The sequence below is a fragment of the Podarcis filfolensis genome (genome assembly GCF_964270895.1).
Source record: "Podarcis filfolensis genome assembly, chromosome: 8".
Lineage (NCBI taxonomy): Eukaryota > Metazoa > Chordata > Lepidosauria > Squamata > Lacertidae > Podarcis > Podarcis filfolensis.
In genome coordinates this window covers 38,641,274-38,666,251 of record NC_139611.1, presented here as the reverse complement: position 1 = coordinate 38,666,251, position 24,978 = coordinate 38,641,274, and the positions used below count along the sequence as shown (strand labels likewise).

Genomic DNA, 24,978 nt, shown 5'->3' with positions numbered 1-24,978 from the left:
GTATGGTGTTGGTGGTTAATGTATTTGTTGATACCCCACGTACTCCATGTAGTAAAGGATATCTCTCAACTCAAAATCCTCATAAGGTGGCTTTAAATCAGAGGTAGTGCCAACATGTTTCAGTGTGTCTGCAAGTACTTCCCCTGTTGTTTACAAAAGGTCTCAATTGAAAAGGTCTCCCCTCAAAAATCCACAAGCCATGAGTGCTCTTTCCACTCAGTACCTATTTGCACTGGCTCAGCCTCTGTTACATTGAACATGTCCTCCTAAGCATGTCCACAGTTCATTGTGTACCAGGACAGGACACCCTTCTGAACATAGGAGTGGTGCCAAGAGCTTCTCTCTCCGTGAGCAAGTTTGGCAGTGCCTAATGTAGGTGCCTTTGTTTACCATTGATGGAGAGGCACGACGGTACCATTTTGTGTTCTGCCACATACCTCACAGCAGCCATTTTGTGTTATGCTCTGTCATGTCTCCATGGCAGCCATTTTGTGACTTGTGCCTCAGCACTTTCTCAAAAACCCAAATGTAATCACTGGGTCCAAAGCATTGGTGACCCTGGCTTTCAATAATTGCTAGGAGTCGTGGTTCCCACTTCATGTGGGCAGCAGTGGCAATGCATCCATCCAAGTCAATACAGTGGTTTGTGGCTTTCACATGATACGTATTCTTAGGAGCACCTCATAGCTTAACACGTATGAAGAGGCTTCTGTCTCCAAGAAGCAATGAAAAGACTGAAGCATTAATTACATACTTCATGACTTTTTATTTAAGCACAGCATGTTCCTATTTTCAAATGTTGACGGCTTTTAGAAATGGCATAACAAATCTCAGAAACGTTAGTAAGTCCTAATAGTATGCTGATCAGACATTAATAAACAGAAACTTATGGGATCAAAAGAAATAGCAATGGGAATGTAGGAATCAATTTTGGCAGTGGCTGTGATATGAGCAGAACCAATCTTCTCCACTTTGGATTGTGTATCCTGTATTCTGTTCCAAAAGAACCACACAACAGCTGGGAGTGTTAACAGAAAATAAACTGCCAATTTTTGATGAGCAGCACACTCTTCAGTGAAGACTGATGCCCGTTGGAACTGGTAAGGTAGAAGCCAGGGAGACCCATATAGACAGAAACAGAGCCAAGGTGGAGCCAACTAATTTTAGTTTTGTCCCCATCCTCCTCCACACTGAGTTCTACAGGGCCAACACTGGGACTTAAGTTGGAAGGTGACAGCCAGTGTCGCCTGTAGCAAGTGTCCTGTAGCAAGAAAGCAGGCAGCTGGGGACTGGCAGACGGCAGCTAGAGGGTGGTGGGGCAGTGCCCAATTTTCCCAAATGAACCAGCCTCCATTGAGATACCAACTGAGGAGAGTGCAAACAGCACTTTACACCCATTAATTACACAAATAATAATATCAGTGGGCCTCTCTTTAGTGAGTGCTGCAAGACTGAGATACTGGATGTTCTGCAGTGAAACAGGGAGCCAGCTGGGATCCCATGCCCTCCAAGTGTCCCTATTTTCCAGGGATAGTCCCAGATTTACAGAACTGTCCCAGTTCCTGATCTGATCCTGAAATGTCCTGCTTTTCCTTAGGACATTCCTATTTTCATCAGAGAAATGTTGGAGAGTATGGAGTTATCCGACCCCTGAGGCACGTGAAGGCAGCCCTGTATAGTGAAGCTTCTCAATGTTGTTGTTAGTTGGAAGCCACCAAGAGTGGCTGGGGCAACCCAGTCAAGATGTGTAGGGTATAAATAGTAAAATTATTATTATCATTATTATGGAATAGGATGTCCCTATTTTCACTGGAGAAATGTGGGAGGGTATGGGACTTTGGAAACAAGGTCTGATGATGCATTTATGCTTGCTTGCCCTCTTTAGTATGCAGCGCATTATTAAGGCCTCATAAGATGTAATATTGCCAAGCCCCATGAAGGAGTATCTCTGTGTTGGAGCACTGTGGAGCTTCCCAGAGGAGAAGAGAGCAGCAGACAGGTCTAGGATTCACAACATGCTTCCTGCTCTTTGCTTCTAATTTTTGAACGTGTCTCTCTGAGTCTGTCTGCTGCTTGAGCCTTCCAGGCATTGTTGGTATGCAGGCAGAGCATGGAAAGCATGAACACGCACAAGCATGAAGACCCATCGCCAAGAGAACTTAGAACACATGCATCTATCTTCTACTTAATCTCCATTAACAAAGAACCCCTGCTGCTTCATTAGGAAGCACCTGCCCCAAACACCTTACAATTCTAACTGAGGAAATGACATGAACCCATAGGAAGGGGACACTGCCGACAGGCGGGCTCTCTCCTGTCTTTGCTGAAAGGTGCCATTTTGTTTCAGTGTCTGAAAAGGGCCCCGTGAGGTTGGCAGTGCTAGCTGCTACTGGACTTAAGACTTGAAAGGTTAAATTATTGATTTCTTCAGCGTGGTTCTTTATAGAATCTCCTGTTTGGGTATCACCGCCTGAGGCAAAACAGTCGCAGGTACTACTTCAGGCCTCGGGGCAGGACCTAGCTTGTAATCTTCACTTCCTGTACTGGTTGAAGGAGAAGGAAGGGATGTTTCAGGAGATGCTGTGGAGGGGAAAAAACACAAAAAGGTGTTATTTGCAATAGCCTGGCATTAGTCTTCAACCAGTGGGTCAGGACTATAGATGTTGGGGAATTCCATCAGAAATGGGAGCAGGAGTGGACATTGCTGCAATTTGCATATTCATTGGAGATCAGGAACTGGACTCATACAAGTGAATATGAGTAGTATTCACTAGCTTTTCTTTTCTTTTTTAAGTCTGCAAATGTTATGTATGTAATCATCCCCTGAACCTTTCCCTCCAAAGAGGTCTCTGGGTTGGACAGGATCCTGACAGGATCAAACCAGAGTACTTCTGGATGCAAAGCATCTTTGCTATCATTGAATTACATTACTGCCATGTACAATTTCTCCCATTGCTATGAAGAAATGTGCACTTGAAGTATGCAATTTCCTTTTCAGGAAATTGCATATTGCATCTTAAATTTTAGCAGTGAAATTGAAGCATCGCTCCCAGATTTTCCTCTTCTTATCCTCACTCCTTGGAAGAAAGTGCATGCCTTTCTGAAATGTTCCAATATGTGCACATTCAGAATTTAATATTTCAGAGGAAAGATCTGCGTAGCCTTAATAAGCAAAGGTTTTTAAACTAAGTGAAACAGATAGGAAATTGGACACCTACAGGCTGAAATGGTGTGAATTACTGATCCGATGCTGCTGGGGAGCACAATGTGTCCCGGAAGAGGTTCCATGTTAAGGCTGGAAGGCCCTGACTGGTACTGTGGTGCATCCATAGTTGTCCCTGCATGAACAGAGAGAAAAGCTGTCTCATTCTGCCAGTCATTATTGACCAAATACCAAACACAGGCGTCATTTTTCTTTGTTTTGAAGTTCATTCTGCCTTTAATGGGAAAGCCTAATGCAATCCTTTTGCTTTTATTGATGTGACCCACTCTGAGCCTTCAGAAAGCATTTTCTAATTATGCCATTCTCTTTGTATGCAAACACCCAAATGGACGGATGGATTTGTCTCCTGGCTTTTGCCCAAAGTGTGTCATTCCCCCTAGTTTTGTTTAAAGGTACAGGCGGGATAACATTTCCAATTCATGGCTGCCTTTCCTTCTGGGCAACTCTGCAAGGGCCACGTACCAGCAGCGGGCAGGGCAAGAGGCAAAAGCAGGTGCAGCAAGTTTACTTTTGTCTAGCAGGCTAGTGTCTACACACACCTGTACGTTCTCTATGCATGGAAGCAAGGGGCATCACCAGAGTTCAATGACACATCCGAACAAGGCAAAAACATTTCTGGCATGACACAAAGCCAGTGAAGAGTGTGGCCTAGGGAGAGTTCTGAGGGCCATATAGAAGGTCTGGAGGGCCACATTCTGGCCCCTAGGCCTGAGGGTCCTCTCCTCTGTTTTAAGACACACAGCTGAGAAAGACACCGCACCATTCCAAACGTTGTTACCTCCCAGAAGCATTTCCTGAAGCAAGCTGTCGATCCTTGCCACTCCAAAGAGCTTGACGAACTGAACCTGCTCAATCATCTGCCAAGTGATGCTTTGGAGAGGAGGCAGCAGGAGGAGAATGTCACTGAATCGGCCTCGCGAGTCATACTGCCGGTCGTTGATGTAATCCTCCAAGTTCACCTGTACCTGAAAACGCATGTTTTTCACCTTCCCGGGCTCACTCAGGCCTTTGCAATCTGGGAGGGAGAGAGAAACTAACTAAGGTGAGTTTGGCTTGCATGCAGCAATTTGACTCAGGGGAATTTGTTGGACTCCACCCCCTTCCCCCAAGCAGCCCTGACCATTGGCCATGCTGGCTGGGACTGATGGGGGTTGGAGCCCGACATCTGGAGGGCAGCAGTTTCCCTGCCCCTGCCTTAAAGGGTTTGCAACCAGGATACGCACAATACCCTCTGAGATCACCTGAGGAGATTTCTCTGTGTGCCCTGCCACCATCTGAGACGTGGTTCGCAACAGTGCATGAAAGAACATTCTCCTTAGTGAAGCTCAGTTTGTGGAATTCCCCGCCCCAGGAAATGGACATGTGGTGAAGACAACTGAAGAGGGTGAAGGAGAGACAAGAGGAGCAAGGGATGGATAAGGGCAAATACCATTGGATGGACTTAGGCTTGGTTATGGGATAAAGATGCCCCATGCTAATTTCACATGTGCTCATAGCTTGTTCCAACCCATTTCCACATTAACCTGTACCACTCCTGCTAAATTTCAGACACCTGGTTGAAACTGTTTTATGCCAGGAGGACTCTGCTGCACTGATGTTTAAATCTCTGGCATTTAATTTATGTTTCAAATGTTGTATATCATATGTTTCTATTTTGTAAGACAGTTGGGGACTGAGATGGTGAAACTCAGGGGATACCTTTTTAAAATAAATAAATTATCCTCTTATTGCATATTTTGTTGCTGTTTTCTAAGAAATCTGCATGAAGATTTGTATTTAAATGCATACATTATTGAAAAATAGCTGTTTTATAAATATATTTTCTTTCAACCTATGCATTTCTAAACACTCTTTTGTCCTACAATACAATTGCTAAATCGCACGAGTCAAGAACCATGTTGTAAAATTCAGAGAAGTGCAAAATCCAAAAGAAAATTGCATTCCGATCCACACATTAATCCTGAAGGTGTAGATCAGGTCAGTTCACTTTTCAGATTCACCAAAGCTGAATTCCTCCAGTACAGTGGTACCTCAGGTTACATACGCTTCAGGTTACAGACTCCACTAACCCAGAAATACTGCTTCAGGTTAAGAACTTTGCTTCAGGATGAGAACAAAAACCGGGCTCCGGCAGCAGGAGGCCCCATTAGCTAAAGTGGTGCTTCAGGTTAAGAACAGTTTCAGGTTAAGAACGGACCTCTGGAACTAATTAAGTACTTAACCTGAGGTACCACTATATACCTAGAGGATTAAGGGGTTCAGCAAAAGGCCTTGAAGAAAAGTGATGTTTGTGGGAGGGTTCTGAAGAAAGGGTGAAGGGGGTACTATATCAATGAACGGTCCAGGAAGGAACCTGAAGCATAGTGGATGGACAAAGTGAAGCCTTGCTGCTGAAATCTGCATCATCCTCTGATGATTAATGGATTTTGTGACGGTCAGTAGCACATGAGAGGACCTCACCTGGGTCAAAGAACACAATGGCTTTCAGGCAAGCGTATTCATTCTCATCAATCTGAATTTCTCGCAAGGGCTTCACCAGCTCATCCAGAATTCTGGTAGCTACACGGGCAATTTCAAGCTCTGGACAGTGCATTGGGATGATGAAGTCATTTCCTGAAAAGGGAGGGAGGGAGGAGAAAAAGCATCTTACCTTGATGCAAAGAGGAACATAGGATGCTGCTATACACCAGATCCTTGGCCATCTTGCTCAGTATTGTCTCAGTATTGCTCAGTATTGTCTCCCAGCCCTATCTGGAGATGCCAAAGATTGAACCTGGAGCCTTCTACATGGAAAGCAGATGTTCTACCACTGAGCTCTCTAGGCCTTCTCCAATGTTTAGTGCAAATATTGATGTGCTGTTTCAAAATTATTATTTTTAACAAAGTGGCCCCACAAGTAAGAATGAACAAGCTACTGGATTTAAAATGGGACTCTTCACCAAACAAAGTTAAGGCACAGTTCTCTGGTTGCCTTGTCTGAAAACCTGGTGGCAAAGAATGAAAAGGGTGGACCCCCTTCTCTGTTGGGGAAAGGATGTAAGAGTGATGTGGAAGCTGTAGACCTTCAGATGTCCTTAGACTCCAGCTCCCATCAGCCCCAACCAACATGACCAATGGGGGGGGGGTTGGAGTTCAGCATCATCTAGAGGGTCCCATCTCCATCTTCAAGCTAGAGTGTTCGGGGCTTTTCAGGTTGCAACCCTGTGTACACTTACCTGGCAGTAAGCCTCATTGAACTCAGGGGGGCTTACTTTTGAGTAGACAGTGGATGCATAGGATACACTTTAAGGCAATAATCCTATGCCCATTTTCCTGGGAGTAGGTCCCACGGAACTCCTGAGTAGACATGTATAGATTTGCATTGTAAAAGGGATATTATATGGTGACTGTTTGTAAAGCTGTCTGTCTAATGTGCTATCTTTAGTGTGGAGAGAGGGAACCAGAGAGATATTTTCCCCCTCTCTCATAATAAAGGCTCAGTGAAATTGAGACAGAAGAAAGTACTTCTTCACATACTGCATAAATTCAATCAGTTATGTGAATTTCTTGCCCTGCTTCATGTGAGCTTTAAAGAAACACCTGGCTTATCTTCTGTGGGAAACAGGATCCAGCAGGGATCTTCTTGTGTTAGGGTGATACATTTTAGGGTGGGGTGTTTATAGATTATTGTTAACTTACTAGAGGGATGCAGGTGGCACTGTGGTCTAAACCACTGAGCCTCTTGGGCTTTGCCGATCAGAAGGTCGGCGATTCGAATCCCCACGATGGGGTGAGCTCCCATTGCTCCGTCCCAGCTTCTGCCAACATAGCAGTTTGAAAGCACGTCAGTGCAAGTAGATAAATCAGTACCGCTGTGGTGGGAAGGTAAACAGTGTTCCTGTGCGCTTTGGTTTCCATCATGGTGTTCCGTTGCGCCAGAAGCGGTTTAGTCATGTTGGCCACATGGCCCAGAAAGCTGTCTGTGGACAAATGCTGGCTCCCTCAGCTTGAAAGCGAGGTGAGCACCACAAACCCATAGTCACCTTTGACTGGACTTAACCATCCAGGGGTCCTTTACCTTTACCTTTCACCTTACTAGAGGGAGTTGGACAATATGGTCTTTGGGGGGTAATCTTTCCAGTTGTCTTATTCTATAACACCAAAAATATAATAATGAACCACTGTGGTTTTTAAAATATGGAGAGAGTACAGAGATCTGGTTATTCTGTGGAAACCAGACAATGAGGTGTGTTATAGTGCATGGGTATTTTACCTAGTAATAGAAAATCCGTGTATGGTATAGAACGCTTTGCAGCTCCCAGCAGTAAGTGCTCACCAGCATGGGCTCTTAGCAAGGCAACCTGTGAATCCCGAGAGAGAGAGAGAGAGAGAGAGAGAAGAAAGAACAAGTTCATACTGACTAAACTGTAGTCTGCTTTACTGATGCATGTCAACAATGGATCTTGATCAGATCCTAGTTCTGGTGAAGTGATCAAAACATGAAATAAATCAGCCAACATCCTTATGTCTGGTGCTACCATAAATTTCCTTCCTTCCTACCTACAGCCTCTATACTTTCTTCCCCTTACTGGTACTAGGGGGGTAGGGAATCCTAAAACCAAATACAAACCATAGGTTAAAGATCATTGTTAATTACAGTGGTGCCCCGCAAGACGAATGCCTCGCAAAACGAAAAATGCGCAAGACGAAAGGGTTTTTCGGTTTTTGCGTTGCTTCGCTAGATGATTTTCCCTATGGGCTTGCTTCGCAAGACGAAATGTCTTGCGAGTTCTTGCAAGTTTGTTTCCTTTTTCTTAAAGCCGCTAAGCCGCTAAGCCGTTAATAGCCGCTAAGCCGCTAAGCCGCTAATAGCCGCTAAGCCGCTAAGCCGCTAATAGCCGTGCTTCGCAAGACGAAAAACCCGCAAGACGAAGAGACTCGCAGAACGGATTAATTTCGTCTTGCGAGGCACCACTGTAAATGGACATAAAACCAGAGAGTTACCCATTGGGATATATGGGAGAACTCTTGTTTGAAATTAACTACGACTGAAGCCACAAAGCCACAAAAAGGAGAGGCGTGTGAAGGCCTGGCTAGGGTGGCCGTGTGTCCAACTCTACAGAGGTCAGTCCCCTGTTTGAAGGTGGCCTCTGTTTGAAGGGCTGTCTGACTTAAGCCTGGTTTTAAAATAAAGGACCCTAAGAAGGGAATGCAGGTGAGACTTGACAGTGAACACTAGGCAAATGGGTCATCTGGTCACAGTCTTTTCCACACTGGTCACAGTAACGTCTCTGTGAATTATAGACATTAACTTTCAATACGCCTCTATAGATAGGAAATGAGCATTTGCAAAGTGTATGCAAACCTGTCCTCTCCTTTTGTCTCCTTTACAAATGGTGCATTTCCTGTGTGTGTGCATTTCATAAAATGTATACACAAATGTAAAAAAAAAAAAGCCCTCAAAGCAATTTACAAAAAAGAAAACAATAAAACTGAGAAAAAAAATCACAACCATACTTTAAAACATACCAAAGTTAACATATATGTTTTGTTAATGTAGAAGTGACCATCCAAACCTGATGCTGTTTCCCCAGCCTGCTAAACTGGAGTAGCAGCTAGGATTGCTACATCCAAGCTGGCCTCAATATGTGAAATCCATTCCCTGGTAACCTCCCCACAGCTTCTTCACGCTCATTGCCTCCCTAGGGTTCCTACAATGCTGCCTACCTACAACCTCAGTGCCATTGGCCTGATCCAGCAGGCTCTTCTTATGTTCTTCCCCACCTCCTTAAGTGCTGTGAGGTCTCTTCAGAGCCTCCTGTTGCCCCAGTTTGTCGCCTCATCTGTCCAATTACCCAAGTTCCCTTCTCTTCCATCAACACCTTCCCTTCAGGTACTTTTTTCTCAGTCCATTCTACCCTGTTTTTGGTTACCCTGCTTATGGGGCTTACTTCTCTCTTGGACTGAGACTTCTTCCTAGACCAACCCCCAAAAGCCACTCCTGTCTCTAGGGTCTGTGCGAAGCTTTCATCTCAGCCAAACTGACAACTTCCACTCCCCTCTCAGAAGCAGAAACATCTGTTCTTTGAGCAAGTGCAATGTTCGCTAACATTCCATGACACCCTACCCATCCGGCTCATTGATATCTGAGGCTCTGTGCCACAATTGCCATACAGTACATGTGTTAGCTTGAAAAATGCTAATCTTTTACACCCAGGTTTTCTATTCTCTCTCTCCCAAATCACTAAATCAATCCATAACTGTTGTGAAACGAACAACTGTACATATTTTTGAGTTAGGAAGTTTCTCCTTTGCACATTGCAGGTCTGCAGAAGGAAAGCATAACGTTCAAAGAATCCAGGTTGCAGAAGCTACATATGCCTCCTTCCTCCCCAAAGTTGCTTTTTTTCACCTGGTCATCCAGGGGAAGCTCACAGAATGCTGGGATGTATTTTGCCCACTCAACGAGGACCAGGAGCTGCTGCTTCATCGACTCACACACATCGTTGATGGTTGCAATCTTCTTCATGGCAATATCGGCGCTGTGCACAGGACGGAGAGCCGAATACTATAAGAGAAAAGATCAGGCACCCTTTAACTAGGCAATCCTACATCTTCTTCTTCCCCATTTCCCCACTCCTTCACCCCTCCATATAACACACCATCGTATAGATGAGTCTATCGTGCCCAAATGGAAAGTTACCCTTTTGTCCAGAAGGTGGCAATAGATCACAACTATTCTATCAACAACGTATATTGACATTATGAATTTGCCTTTTGCCCAAACTCACCCTCCAAGTTCTGGAAATCTGTAGTCCTTCAGTGCAAGAGGCTTGCATTTTATTTATTGATTCCTGTTTGGGGCACTTTAGAATTTCTTCATAAAGAGAGAGAGAAAAACTAACTCCATAGTACACAGTTAGCTAATATCTTTATTTTAGGACCAAAGAAAAAGTAGCCGAAATATGGCAAGTTTAAGAGTTCTCCAGAGTTCATTGTTGGATAAGATCCTCCATGTGGTAGAGAGTGGTTGGACAATGAAAAAGAATAAAGAAAAGGATGGGGGGGGAATGGTCTGGATGTTGCAGCCAAAAAATGATAAACAAATTCCAAACATACAGTCAGAAGCTTCCCCACCTACTGGGGCTAATGGGAAAGCCCAGATGAGGATGTTGGGGATTTCAGGAAATGTGGGCGTTCAGGGAGGCTGAAGAGTTCATAGCCATGTACAGTATCTGTCCTGCTTTGGCCTCCTAAACTAGCCTGTTGTTTGGGGGTGGATGAATTTGTCCATTTTGGCTTCTCATTTTGACTGCCTTAAGGTCAGTCATCCACATTTCCCCAACAACTAGTTCTCACGAAAATTCATTTTAGAGCATATATGCAATTCTCCTTAACACAACGCACTTTCGCTCCTTTTGTTGTTGTTGTTTGCTTATATACACATTTTATTGCACATTTCACCCTAGTATTTTTGAACCCATTACTTGGCTTGACAATTGCACTGCAAAATATGGAGATACACAAATTTCAAAAGTTGGCTGTGTTTCAATTCGCATATTGTTTTGGAAAGTACGAACTAGGTAGGTTCACCTTTAGATGTGACACGAAGCACAGGTGCAGCAGAAGATTATACCCTATTGCCAGGTTTCCGTGTGGTTAAGGACCTCAGGATAAGAAGACTCCCAATGACCACAAGATGTAAGAAGAAATGTGTGTGGGGGGGTGTCCCCTCCTACCTGATGCGCCATTGCCTCTGCTTGGGTCAGAATGGTGATTGACAGGGCTCCGTTGTCTTCGTAACTGCTCCGGCGGATGCTGATCCTGTCACGCTCATTCTGTACAGCTTTGCAAGATAGACGAGGCAACCATGTCAGGCAGGCATCACCTCCAGTGACCACACAACCAATTCTCAATAAGCAAGAGGGCTGACTTGCACTGTAATTTCCGAAGTTTACATTTCTTACTGGACTTGCACCAAATGCAGATGCTAAGAATCGTGGGAACTGGTCAGGCCAGGTAGGGAGAACCCATAGGCAAGTGTTCTGGTGGGGACGTGGTTAGAATCATTTGCAAATGTTCACACCCTTTGAATTCATATCCCTTTCTGAAGGACCGCCTCTCCCTACGTGAGCCTGCCTGGGCTTTGAGATATTCTGGGGAGGTGTTTCTCTGCCTCCATGACAGGCATATCTGGTAAGCGCACAAGGCAGGGCCTTCTTGCTGGCTGCTCCCAGATTGTAGACCTCCCTCCCATGGGAAGCTAGAATGGCGCCCCCCTCTGCTTTCCTTTTGCCAGCAGGCAAAGATGTATTTTTTGTTCCAACAGTCCTTGGCCACCAACTAGCTGTTGTGGCAGTGTCTTCTGAGAGTGGGTGTTGTATTTTTGTCCCTCTGTGTGGTTTGTTTTCAGTGCCGCTGTTGATATTCATTGTGTGGTTTAAGTTGCATCTGTTTTCATTTACGCTAAGCCCAGGATATAAATTAAGTGTCAACAATACTGAGCTGGATGGGCCAATGGTCTGACTCAGTGTTCTCCCACAGTACCCTAAAGGCTAACAAGCACATTTCTGTGTTGAAGGCTTTTGTGGGTCCCACTTAGGTATATGGATGCATAAGCTAGGCATATATACCCTGAGAACAGAAAGAAGAATTATTTTATGACAAAGTGAGGCCAAAAGGTCATCCACGCAAGAGATAAAAAACAGGTGTGTCACATACTGTTTAAAGCACAAATGAAGACAGGATCCAATTGAAGTGAGTTGCATTAATGCTCCTATCATAATCACACCCTTTGGAGAGCAAAGTGGTTCCTTGTTTATCTTTTGTGTGGTTTATGGTGTATATTTTTCTGTTTTCCCTTCAAGGCAGATAACAACCCCCCAGCCTAAAGCATGATGTTCTCAAGATGATTTTGGCATTATCGCAGGAGGTTCCTTGGAAGAAACTTATCCAGTTAATATTTTACCTACTGTAAAAGTAAGTCATTATTAGGTGGTGAGTGCATTGCAATGCATTTCTGATGAATGGAAACATTAAGACTGAGACAGGGATGGGCAAACCTGTGAATTTCAGTTTTTCTGTTTCCCAGCATTAGGCTGAGTTCTCCACATTTTCCTTGTGAAAATTCAGCAGCATTTTAGTGTGAATTCCTCCTAATGCGCACACTTTTGTATGCAACTTTCCCTAATCTACACATATTTGCAAAGTGATTTCCTCTTATATAATGCATTTTTATATGCAGTTTTCATTTATATATGCATTTCAGTGAACACTTTGCCTCTATATGTGCATTTTTCTATTTGTTACTTGACTAGAGAAGTAGATTGCAAAGTTCAAAGATGTGTGAATTTTGAAGGATGGCTGCATTTCAGATAGTGTATTATTACGGAAAGTGTGAATTAGGAAGGTTTGCCCATACATGCAAACTGAATTGAGTTTCTCCTCCATCTCTAAGCTGAGGCCAGTAGCCTATCTGAAAGGCTAGACAGACACAAAGGCTTACTGAAACTGCATCACTGGAAATACAGCATGATCACAGAGCAAGTTTTGACTCTGCCTTTACAAACTCAATGCCTTCTTGGTGTTTTGGACCGGAATTTAGGATGTAAAAAATCACTGGGTATTTCCTGTCAGGAGCCTTGCTACATCTGAAATTTGCTGAGCATTCTGCAATCGAATGATGGAAAACTTCAATGTCCCTTCCATGTCCAAAATCTTGAACAAACAGGACTGTATTTGCTGTTTGACTTCCTAGTGCAACACCAACCAAACAATTTACTTCATTTCCCCTGAAACCTGATCGGGTTGCTACAGAGGGGGTGGATCAGGGTGGGGCAAGGGGCGGAAATTTAAAAAAACCATAGGAAATCGATACATGTCCCAGTAGAGGTCACTTTTCTGGCAAAGGAAGCAAATCAGTAACTTCCCAAAACTTTCACTAGATATTCATATACTATGTAAATGATTGGGGTCTGATTGCAACATCTGGTGCTCTGCTTATATACTAATTACTGTACTTATTTTATTTTATTTTATTTTAAAAAATAGTCCCCTTTTCCTGCATAAAGCTCTCAAAGCAGCTTAGGAAATTTAAAACAAGATGAGGTTTCTACCCTTGTTTTTCATCTTGTTTCATCTGGCACCTTCACTATACTGTCTTTATCAAATACTAAAAATGCACCTCTGGTCTTTGGCACTAGAGAGGTATATTTTCAGGGGCCATTATATTCTTGCGATTGCAGCTTGTCTTTAACTGGTTTTAATGTATTTTTGAATGGCTGAAACCTGCCCTGAGACTGCATAGTGAACGGTAGACAATAAATCAAACTACTAAAACAGATTTGAACTCTGCTTCAGGAAGCAAAATGTCTTGGGATGGCACTGTCAGGGCAATGTCCTAAATTTTTTCCAACCCCCCCCCTCCAAACCACATGATCCAGCTCTGCCTATTTGTGATTCAGAATTCATCCGTTGTGATTCAGCACCCTCATTAACGGTGCTGCAAAGGAATTTGCTGATGTGGAACTTGGCACAACTCATCAGCTCCCCCAACGCTAGCAGCAGGCTACTGAATGCAAGGCTAGCATCACAGCAGTGCACATGGGACTCTGGATCAGGGGATAGTTTTAGACCATTTACCTTCCTTCTTCATTCCTGCCCGGAAACATTTCTTCAGACGGCAGTATCGGCACTGGTTCCTCTTGTCCTTGTCTATTATGCACTGCCTGCTAAATCTGGAAAGGGAAAGAGGCAAGCTCTGAAAAAATCATTGGTGATATGAAGGGCCGGTCCTATCATTTGGCAGAGTGAGGCAGCTGCCTTCAATGGCAGGTGCCAGAGGTGAAGGTGGCAATGAGCAATGCTAAAGGCTGGACACTCCCCTGCTAAGCATAGGAATAGGGGAAGCTTATACCAAGACAGACCATTGGCCCATCTAGCTCAGTATTGTCTATGCTGAGTGGTAGCAGCTCTCTGGGGTTTCAGATGGGAGTGGACATTCCCAGCCCTGCCTGGAGATGCTGGGAATTAAACCTGGGAGTTTCTGGATGCAAAGCAGATACAATGAGCTACCAGCCCTTCCCAAATCCTGCTGCCTTGCATGCTGTCCTTTTGCCGGGGTTGAAGCAAGGGTCAACTGTCAGTGTGGTTGGGTTAAGAGCTACCTTGTTCTTTGCCTCAGGCAATGAAATGTCTTAGACTCTTATTTTATTTTACATTTTATATCCCACTATTTGTCCATTATGGAACCCAAGGTGGAGTACAAGTGGGCTCTGGGTGGCCACCCATCCAGCCACTGGCCAGACTTGCTTAGCTTCAGCTAAGTGTCAGGGCAGCTTCATGGACAGCCAACAGAGATAGGCAATTCTGTCTGTTTCTCCATTTCTCATTTCTACCTGCTTAAATTCATTTTTTCAAGCTAGTGTAGCAATTTATGAATTTTAGTTAAAACAGTCCTTATGAGAATTTATTAGAAATTTGGTGCAAACTTCTCCTGACCATAGAATCAGAGTTGGAAGGGACCTCAAGGATCATCTCATCCAACCCCCTGCAATGCAGGAAAAACACCTGTCCCTTATGGGGATCAAACCTGCAACCTTGCTGTTACCAGCACCATACTCTAAACAACTGAGCTATCCAGTTTTGATTAAATGTGCTTGTTTTTGCCCGCAATTTCCCCAAATATAATGCACTGTTGTGTGTTATTTTCATGAAAACATGCCCTTATATGCAAACTTTGCCCTAGTATGTACATTTTTGTACAAATTAGTTGGATGGAGAACTCCACTGCAAAATTAGGAAACGTGTGAATTTCAAAGGATGGTTCACATATTGTTTCAGGCAGTGCAATTCCAAGTTGTCATTCGTCTTCATCTTCAAGCCAGTGACAATGTTCAAAGCGTATGGAAAAGCCGGTCAATGTCCAAGGATGACCTACAAAACTATAGATCTACCTGCACGAGTAGACGTGATTCTTACGGACGCTCCTTCTGAAGAACCCTTTGCAGCCATCACAGCTGGAAGCTCCGTAATGCTTCCCAGTAGCACGGTCTCCACAGATGGCACACATTGAGCTGATCCCATTCGCCAGCAGGCCACCACTCCCTGACTCTGAAACAATGGCATCTGCAAAAAAGAAGTTCACCAGTGGTCAATAAAGTGGGTGTCCTGGGGATGGAAAGGAACAGAGCCAGTCCTACTGTGAGGCAGAGGGAGGCGGCTGCCACAGTTGACCATAGGTAAGAGGTATGGAGTGGATACAGCTGGGTCTGCCTAGCAACTTATAAACTAATCTACTGCCCTCTAGTGGAGTGGAGGATGGTGTCTCACCACCTATGTCTAAGTTAGGTGCAACCACCAATCTGGCTGGCTTTTATATATGGAATGGGTGGGGGGGAAGTAAGCTCTATCTTTCCTCTTGGATCAGCTCTGGAAAGGAACAAAACCAACCCAATCCACAGAGTATTGGGTCTTGCCTTATTTTTAAAATCAAAATTCACATTGCTCACTGCTGTATGCTAAATGAGTCAACATTCACAGCATACATTTAAAGCACTTTAACCAGTCATGGTTTCCCCCAAAGAATTCTGGGAGCTGTAGAATTTGTTAAGGGTGCTGAGAATTATTAGGAGACTCACATTTTACCCACTCTGAGCTACAATTCAAAAATTGGTATAACAATATATCACTCTTCAGAAGGAACTATGGGCATCATTGGTTTGTAAGGGGAACAGAGGAGTCTCCTAACATTGCTCCGCACACTTCACAAACTACAGTTCCCAGAATTCTTGGGGGAAGCCATGGCTATTTAAAGTGTTATCACAGTGCTTTAAGTCTATGATATGAATGTGGTCTAAATTAGCAAAGCCACCAGTTGACACTAGGTGGTCCACCAGAAGTTGGCCATGGAAGCAAGATCTGCCCACTCCTAAGCTAGTCCAATCAGGATCCTGAAAATCAGTCTATGCCAGGCATATGCAAACTCAGCCCTCCAGATGTTTTGGGACTACAACTCCCACCATCCCTAGCTAGCAGGACCAGTGGTCAGGGATGATGGGAGTTGTTGTCCCAAAACATCTGGAGGGCCGAGTTTGCCTATGCCTGGTCTATGCAGTCCTGGGATGTGATGCTACAAGCCAAGACCAAGCCTTATAGGTCTTGAAATGGAAAACAAAACAAAACAGATTCTTGATCATTAAAAAGCTATTAATTCAGGTGGTTCAAGCTATACAACACAAGAGAGCAGAGAAATAAAGCAGCCGACCCAGGATCAGTTGACAATCTTTTGGGGAGAGGGGAAGAATTATTTATTTAGAATTGGATCCAAAGATGCAATAGAGGACAAATTTCTGGCAGCGGTGCTGTTCAATTTAACTGTTGTGCAAGAGCCACCAGAAAAACATTGTGTGATGATGTGCAATGCATCTTCTGTGAGCAAGTATCCTGAAATGTTGTGCAAGGCCACGTGCAAAAGATGGTGCAACAAGACTGTGCACACATGGAAGTATCCCAACGGACTTCTACTTTCTTGTCTTGCACAGCGATCTTCCAGCAACTGCCCTCCCAGACCACCTTATTTTACCAATGCTGCTTTCTCAATCCAGGCAGCTGCCATTTCACATTAAAAAACACGCAACCAACTTGGCATCAGGCAGGAATGAGAGGCAGACAGTGGACAGGAAACCTCCACTAAGAGGGCAAGGCCTAACTGACCACCAGCTGCATCTTCCCAAGAGAAGGTAGGAGCCCAGTGCCACCTGATTCCTGCCTGATGAGCCATCTCTGAAGCAGCACCTCACATGATTGGTGTCTCTGTGCAACAGTGGATGCAGGGTGTTCCTTCCCATGTGACTTGCCTGCAGGAAAGCCTCCTGTGAAACAACGCCCCCTCCAGGTTCAACCCTCCTATTCTCAGTCAGGGGGGAGTTGCAACATCCCCCACCTGTATGTTTAATTAGGTTTTAAAGGGGGAAAATAAACATTAGTCCCACCCCTAAACTATAATTTGGGACTGGATCTGGGGTAGGTGGGTGGGGTGGGGGATGTAACCTGATTGCCCACCCCAACTGAGACCATAGGCTGGATGAAGGGAGGATGAGCTGTGCACAGCCATAAGTTATACCCGACGTTCTCATATTTACAATCGCCAAGTTGGCTTGTGGTCATAAAACCAAGAGAATTAAAACACAACATAGCATTATAAGAGACCACAGCATCAGTAAAGCAGCCAAGCCACCCAGCAGTGAACAGGCTGGTCATCTACTGACTCCTCTGCTCTCTGAATCAGATGCCTAAAGCTCAACTGCGATGGAGTCGGGTGTGTATTTCTGGAAGCCAATTCCACAATTCAGGTCTGAGCACTGAGAAGTCCCTCCCTTGTTTAGCCATTCAGGTGTTTGGGAAGATAGCATAAGAAGAGTCCTGCTGGACCAGGCCAATGATAAAGAGAAGAAGAGTTTGGATTTGATATCCCGCTTTATCACTACCCTAAGGAGTCTCAAAGCGGCTCACAACCTCCTTTCCCTTCCTCCCCACAACAAACACTCTGTGAGGTGAGTGAGGCTGAGAGACTTCAGAGAAGTGTGACTAGCCCAAGGTCACCCAGCAGCTGCATGTGAAGGAGCGGGAAGTCGAACCCGGTTCACCAGATTATGAGTCCACTGCTCTTAACCACTAGACCACACTGGCAATGATGCATTTAGTCCAGCATCCTGTTCTCACAGTGGCCAACCAGCTGCCCCTGGGAAAGCTGCAAGCAAAGCCTGAACACAATAGCACTCTCCTCTCCTGTGGGTTCACCCAGTCTCAGGAAATCCCCTCGCCACCAGAGTGCTTGCTGGATCCTGGCACCATCCCACAAAGGTGCCTGACCAAGGTAAGCATCATTGGCATTAATATTTTCTGCCACAGGGACATCGCTCCAATTCTGCCTTCTGAAACCTTTAAAAAAATGGAATTCCTTGTTGATGCTTGCCACCTGTCATTTAGTTTAACTCAGCTAAGTAAATGTTAGCTTGGGATATATGATGATGACATTTTATTTGGCCATAAATACTCCTCAATGCCTTTGCTTGGAAAGAAAAGGCTGGCTGATTCTTTTAGTGAGTGAAATAATATTAGTGATGCTATGATGATGTCAAAAGGAGGGGGGATGAAGTGCTTTTCAAAAGCAGGTGGTGGGTGGGAAGGAAGCAGGCAATATATGGCCACATTCATACCATACATTTAAAGCACTATGATACCACTTTAAACAGTCGTGGCTTCCCCCAAAGAAGTGTGGGAGCTGTCATTTGTTAAAGGTGCTGAGAATTGTGGCAGACCCCTTCTTTCGCCTCGCAGAACTACAGTTTCCAGAGTGGTTTAACAATCAATCACTCTTCATAGAGAACTCTAGAAATTGCAGCCAGGACTTTTAATAGTGCTTTAAATGTATGGTGTGGATGTGGCCCAGGTATTGTCCATCTTCCGTGCGACAGTCATCAGTGATTTGAAGACCACTATGAAGTCTCTCCATAATCTTCTCCAGGCTAAAAAATAATTCTTTAAACTGTTCTTAATGGAACTTGGGTTCTAGATCTCCTCTAAACATACCCTAATTTAAATACAATAAATGGCCTTGTTCTGGGGCAGGAAAATAATTCCTGGGAGTGGCTCTGTGATATATTTGTGGTGAGAATTCTCTGGCAGAAAAATAATCTACTCCGTCCAAGTTCCACAAACATTCTGGCTGTGATGGATGCACTGTGTGCAGTTTGGGAATTTATGGCAATGCCTCGGGTTAGAAAATGTATCCTCACAACCGCATCATGTGTGGAGGAAGTGCGTAGCACATTGTTGATCTTCAATATACACAGTGCATGCAAAACAAAAGGCTGACGTTTAAACCTGAAAACATAAAGTTTATGGTTAGCACTCAACAAGATAGACTTAATTATTTCTTTGTTACTCCTTCTTACTTATAAATCCCTAAACAACTCTGGGCCATGTTCTTACTTATAAAGCCCTAAAAAAACCCTCTACTATATTTCACTCTATTGGCCAGTAAGGGCATTACGGCCAATAAATGGAACCCGGTTAATGTCACCATGGTCTGATGGCTATCAGCTTGTGATAACATGAAGCAGGCTTTTTCGCTGGTGAAACCAGTGTAGTAGAATGATCTCACTGCTGAAATCTGAGATGCCCCATCAGTACTGGCATTCCTCCGGCTCTCAAAGACAAACTTGTTTAGACAAGCATTCCCCTAATCGGCTAAGTTGAAATTCCTGCTCTAATTGTGGGGGAGACCTATTAAAATTGTTGTGTTGTTTTAATGGCCTTGTTTTATTGTACACTTTAATTCATTTTAATGTTCTGGTGAAATTATTTTATTGTGTGTTTTCATTATGTGTGTGCGTAGAGAGATGTGCCTGGCACCATCATTCTCAACTTCTAAGTGCAAGCAAAGATGTTACTCTTCAGTCAACTAGTTGCCTGTTAATTTTGGTCACTTGGGAATGACAATACCTTAGGCTGTATTGGTGTTCTTCTTTTAGTAGTGTGGGGTAAGATTTTGCCCTTTTTGTTTTTGCAGGGTTTAGTCAATGGATGCCATTTCATCCATCTGATGTGTTTTAAATTTTGTATCATGTGTGCTTTTATAATTGTAAGTCACTCAGAGCAGCCTAGAGCTTCTCTATATAACAAAGGATCAGTCCTAGTTTTCATCTTGGAATCTCAATTATTATTTTAATTCCACAGAGCTAGCAGTGGAATTGCAGCTTGCGTGTCAAGTTTCTCCCTGCTTTCTTCTTCTGTACTTCTTATGGAACAAAATGTATATCCTGCTAACCTTCAAGGGGTTTACAAAGAACAATAACAAGTATTCATTTAAAATATTGGTGAAAGCAAGCATTAAAACCAAGCTGACACACACAAAGTCTCAAAATGCAAATAAAATCAGCCATACTACCTGCTAAAAATTACATGTTAAAATGGCATGCCTTTGCAAGCGTGGTGAAACAAAAAAAGTTTTGAACAATACAGTGAAGGCAACCTGCCTAATATCAATGGGCAGGACGTTCCAAAGAGTAGGTACTGTTGCCCATTGCTGGCAATCACAGGTGGAGAGAGTGTCGGTGCACTCAAGTTCAGCTCACAGGCTTCCCAAAAGGGCATCTGGTTGGCCACTGTGAGAACAGATGGCTGGACTAGATGGAGTTTTGATCTGATGCAGAAGGGTCTTCTAACGTTCTTATGATTCCTTACAAGTGCAGAACGAACGTTATGTGGCACTTGATAATGTGATATCAACTTACTCAGTGTCACAATGTATTTTATTACGGGTATTTCCTTGCCAACGAGTGGGGTGAGGCTTATTGAAACGGCATTGAGATGTTATCTGGCCTGTTCTGCCACACCTCAAGAGCGGAGCCATTTTTACTCCCAATGCCCTTCTCCATGAATCCAGATATATAGTATATTGCCTTCTTGGTATGTTACTCTATAATAAGCGTCCTTTGTTTGACTTGGTCATCCTGGCCACCACCCATGGACCAGATTGCAGCTGTGACATTTTTGAAAAGGGTCATGCTGAACTTTTAGGATGCGGGAAAGTATTAGGGCAAACAACGAAACATTTTCATAAGAGAAGTTCCTTTTCCAAGCCAGTTGTCAAAGCAATTCCAATTAATGAGATACATCAGCCAGATATTGAAACAACAACATGAGGAATTGTATCATGAGGCAGGTGTTAGTCCAGCATAAACAATGTAAGTTAGGAAGACCAGGACAGCTAAAATGGTACCTAAGAGAAAAATAAACAGATGTAGCCTGGTGGGGAATATTTCTCAAGTTTGTAAGAGTTGGTTTGAAAAGCAAAGAAAAGGGAGAGGGGGGGAGTGAGAAATAGGATCATAAAGTATTCTAGATTACAACCATACATCTTGTTCTAGTTCAATTCACTTCTGGTGAATCTTCAAAATTCTAAAATCTACTGAAAAGAGATGTATCTTTCTTTTTTACTGCCACAATTTATATCCCACTTTCCCACTAAGTATTCAAGAGATTATCTTTTTTTAAAAAAATCAAAAATCAATGCATACTAATAAATGAAGCAAGAGCAATTTCAATCATACCAGATAAAACAAGCTAAAATTATTACAAAGACAGTGTCAGTATAAAATCCCCTTCCCAAGGCAGTCTTCAAAAAAATGCCAATGAAACTGTCTTTGTCGTCCACCTGGAAGTGAGTAGCAATGGAGCCAAGCAACCACATGGGTGTTCTTTGTAAGGCCAATTTATGCCGGCTTCACATGGGAACATAGGACGTTGTCTTATACCAAGTGACTATTGGTCAATCCAGCTCAGTATTGTCTACACCAGAGTTTCCTAAACTTGGGTATCCAGCTGCTTTTGGACTACAACTCCCATCATCCCTAGCTAGCAGGACCAGTGGTCAGGGATTATGGGAATTGTAGCCCAAAACAGCTGGAGGGCCAAGTTTGGGAAACCATGGGCCATACTGACTGATGATGACTTTCCAGGGTTTCAGGCAGGGGCTTTTCCCAGGCCTGCCTGGAGATGCTGGAAGGTTACCTGGGACCATCTGCATGTAAGGCAGATGCTCTACCATAGAGCTCTCCCCCAATTTCATGTCAGAAGTGAACCATCTTAACAACTGGGAAGGCTACCAAAAGGCCACTGAAATCCAGTGGGGTTCTTGGAGGTTACAGGAAATCACTACAAGATTAAGAAAGTCAGAAGGTTTCATCGCTGGATTTTAATTCAGAAATTCTTTTGACTCTTAAATCTGCATTGGAAAGGGCATTGGCTTCGACAAAATAAGATGATTCAACGGGGCATATCTAAAACCATACCCGATGATTAGCTTTTCAAGAAACAAGTGCACAGATGTTGCTTGTTTATCATGCAAGATGAGATCCGCCAAGCTTTCCTTCTACAAAGTGTTTCTGCTTCAAGGATATGCCATTTCCCTGGTGCTCAAGCTGCAATAAATTGCTATCGGTGGAGGGGAGGGGAGCTCAGTTTTTCAGCCAGTAAACTTGCAGAGTCCTATTAGGTGTGCTTGCGTCAATGTCATGAACACCTTACTCAAGAGAGTGCTCATGATATCTCTGGTGATAAGCAGTGCAGCTTAACACCACCACCTCATGTCAACACCATCTTTGTATGCTTTAAAAGACATTTCAATTTAATTTTATTCTTCATCTCTAAAGCCAGCCTCAGTGTTTTCCTGGCACACCACCCTTTAGAGAATAAGCAGGCAGTGGTGTAGCGTGGGGGTGCAGGGGGGGCCGCCCGCACCGGGCGCAACATCTGGGGGTTAGGGTTAGGGGGCACAAATCCACGGGTTAGGGGGCGCAAATTACTTGCCTTGCCCCGGGTGCTGACAACCCACGCTACGCCACTGTAAGCAGGAGCAGTGCCAGCAAAACTATCTCCTCCCCCTTCAGTGATGTACCACCATTTTGAGAGTCTTAGTTTTGTTTCAATGTGAACTTCCTTTCAGGGATCAATATATCCCCCCTTCCCCATTGCAACAGAGAAGTATCACTTTATCAAAGTTCCTTTTTGTTTGGTGGAGGGGGGTGGGCAGGAACACTAGTGAAAGCTCCAAAGCCCAGGATAAGAATGAGATTGAGAACACAATACAAGACAAAGCCTTTCCTTTCTTCTAAACCAGTTGCTAATTCCGTAATTTGAGCAAACACCTCCCCTAATTTTCCCTAAACACCATTAAAAAGATGGCTGTTTGTCTATTGTAAGAGCTTTGTGAAAGCTCTTGGATAGACCTCTTACATTTGGATCACTTTACTAATGGGATATGTCGAGGTCTCAAGGTTTTGGCTAGCTTGTAGGGAGGGGGGTGTTTTCTTTTTTAAGCTGTTTGGACAAATTTTTGATGAGGATGCTTACCCAAGACAAACATGCTCATTTCAAAACAGCAAGTTCCTGACTATGTTGGTTTACTTATTAACAAGTAGGCAAATACCACAATGCCAACTTGAAACAGCCTTCACCTTTCAGAAAAGCTAGCATTTTGTTTCTACACTATTGTATAGATATAATTTATTTATGAATCCTAACTTTTCTAAATATATAGCAAGGTGGAGCTATAGAGATAAAACCAACCAAAGATCCATAACTAATCATTAAAAACATTAAAAACAATGAATAACAATAGATATTGATTGGTTAAAAGAAAAATCAGCTTGCAAAGCCCTTTCTAAATTAAACAGTTTTCAAAAGATGTCTGAAGGGAGGGAGGGACAGTTCTTGCTGAACTTCTACTGGCAAGGAGTTCCACAGGGCAGGGCCTACCACACTAAAGGCTGCCTACCACAGCAGAGGCTGGCCGAAATTCGGGGGCATGGGGAACCACAAGAAGTACTCCTAGGAATGATGTCCTGTCCAGTCAGTGACACTTGAGCCACAGGTTGTAAGAAAAGAAAAAAACATATTTGAAGGAAACATCAGCTCAAGCTTTCTGGCTACCCACAAACCTTCTGTGTCAAAGTCACAGAAAGGTGTCACCATATTGTTTAAGAAGAACAGGGAGGCACCTGTGTTTCACCTTAAAGACTAAGAGAAATCTTGTAGCACAAGACTCGAGCTCATTTTATCAGATGCTTGAAATGCCATTTCTCCCCTCGAAGACTAACTCATTTATTATGGTGTGAGGTTTTATGGACTGATGGAGTTGACTGTAGTCCGCAAAAGCTTATCCAGTCATTAATGTGTTCATGTTTAAGGTAGCACAGGGTTCTCTGTTGCGTTTGCTACAACAGACAAACACAGCTCCTCCTCTGGAAAATGAAATGTTGTACTTCATCAGATATGTAAAATGTTCTGTTTTCCTCGGCTGGTAGATGGGGGAAAGGTGTGTAAAGAGTGGGTCCGAATGGTCATGAAATCCAAGAGCTACAATCAGAACCAAGATGACATGAGATTCTAAATATATGCAAGTTCCGTGAACATTCACAATGAACATGCCCAACAAAACTCTGATGACCTCTCTCCCTGTGCCCCAGAAATCAGCTTCAGACAAGAGTGATTTGGAAGGAGGAGGAGGAGGAGGAGGAGAGGTAGAAGAAGAAGGCCAAGCTATTTCATAGATAGATAGATAGATAGATAGATAGATAGATAGATAGATATTAAATGTATTCTCCCCACCATCTCATTTATGGTACATCTGGCCAAACAAAGTGGACAGTGGTATAAAATGCCATTTATTTGATAAATACATCATCAGTATAATATTCGGAAAGTAGATTTTTCCAGGCTTAATAAACAATAGTCTTTGCTGTTGGCTAAGTATTTTGCAGCATTGTGATGTCATAGCAAGGTGTGTGAGGTGTGGAATACACCTTTTCCAAGAGATTTCCATTGATTAGAAATCCGTTTTCTCAATCACAATACAACAAGCTTTTCAATCTAAGTCCCTTATCGGCAATATAATTCAAGGCCGCAGCATAAGACCCGTCCCAATGCAGAAGTCCAAGAGTTCACCCACACAAACGCGACACCCTCCACCCTTCGACCCCATTCCTTCTTGTCCACCGAAGAGGGCAACATTTGAACAAAGGTAGCAGAGGCCGATTGGAGAGGCAACGGAAGGTATCTCCTCACTCACCTGATGAGTTTGTGGGCAGCACCCTCAGGTTTTCGAACTCCAACATGGTGTATGAGGAGTCGAGGGACTCAGCGTAATCTGGCATCTCCATGTCCATTAGGCTTTGACAAATCCGCATTATTACTGTCAACAGAGACAAGTG

At 43.7% G+C, this 24,978-nt stretch overlaps 1 protein-coding gene across 1 annotated transcript; it reads right to left on the bottom strand.

Annotated features, from left to right (window-relative positions):
* Positions 1-746: 746 nt before the first annotated feature.
* Positions 747-24,971, bottom strand: LOC310768163 (hepatocyte nuclear factor 4-beta-like). Its single transcript, XM_083625894.1, has 10 exons — positions 24,837-24,971; positions 15,157-15,328; positions 13,844-13,938; positions 10,942-11,048; positions 9,615-9,770; positions 7,476-7,563; positions 5,684-5,836; positions 4,002-4,238; positions 3,219-3,338; positions 747-2,580 (listed from the first exon to the last, which is right to left on the bottom strand). The coding sequence occupies exons 1-10, from the start codon at positions 24,952-24,954 to the stop codon at positions 2,441-2,443; spliced, it is 1,386 nt and encodes a 461-aa protein (XP_083482020.1). The 5' UTR covers positions 24,955-24,971; the 3' UTR covers positions 747-2,440.
* Positions 24,972-24,978: the final 7 nt, after the last annotated feature.

What these genes read in the sequence shown, in the direction of transcription:
- LOC310768163 (XM_083625894.1), bottom strand. Translation starts at nt 24,954, where the DNA reads ATGCGGATTTGTCAAAGCCTAATGGACATGGAGATGCCAGATTACGCT. An exon ending in GCTGCCCACAAACTCATCAG is followed by an intron (nt 15,329 to 24,836) that starts GTGAGTGAGGAG and finishes TCTTTTTTGCAG; the next exon opens with ATGCCATTGTTTCAGAGTCA. An exon ending in AATCACGTCTACTCGTGCAG is followed by an intron (nt 13,939 to 15,156) that starts GTAGATCTATAG and finishes TTCCCTTTCCAG; the next exon opens with ATTTAGCAGGCAGTGCATAA.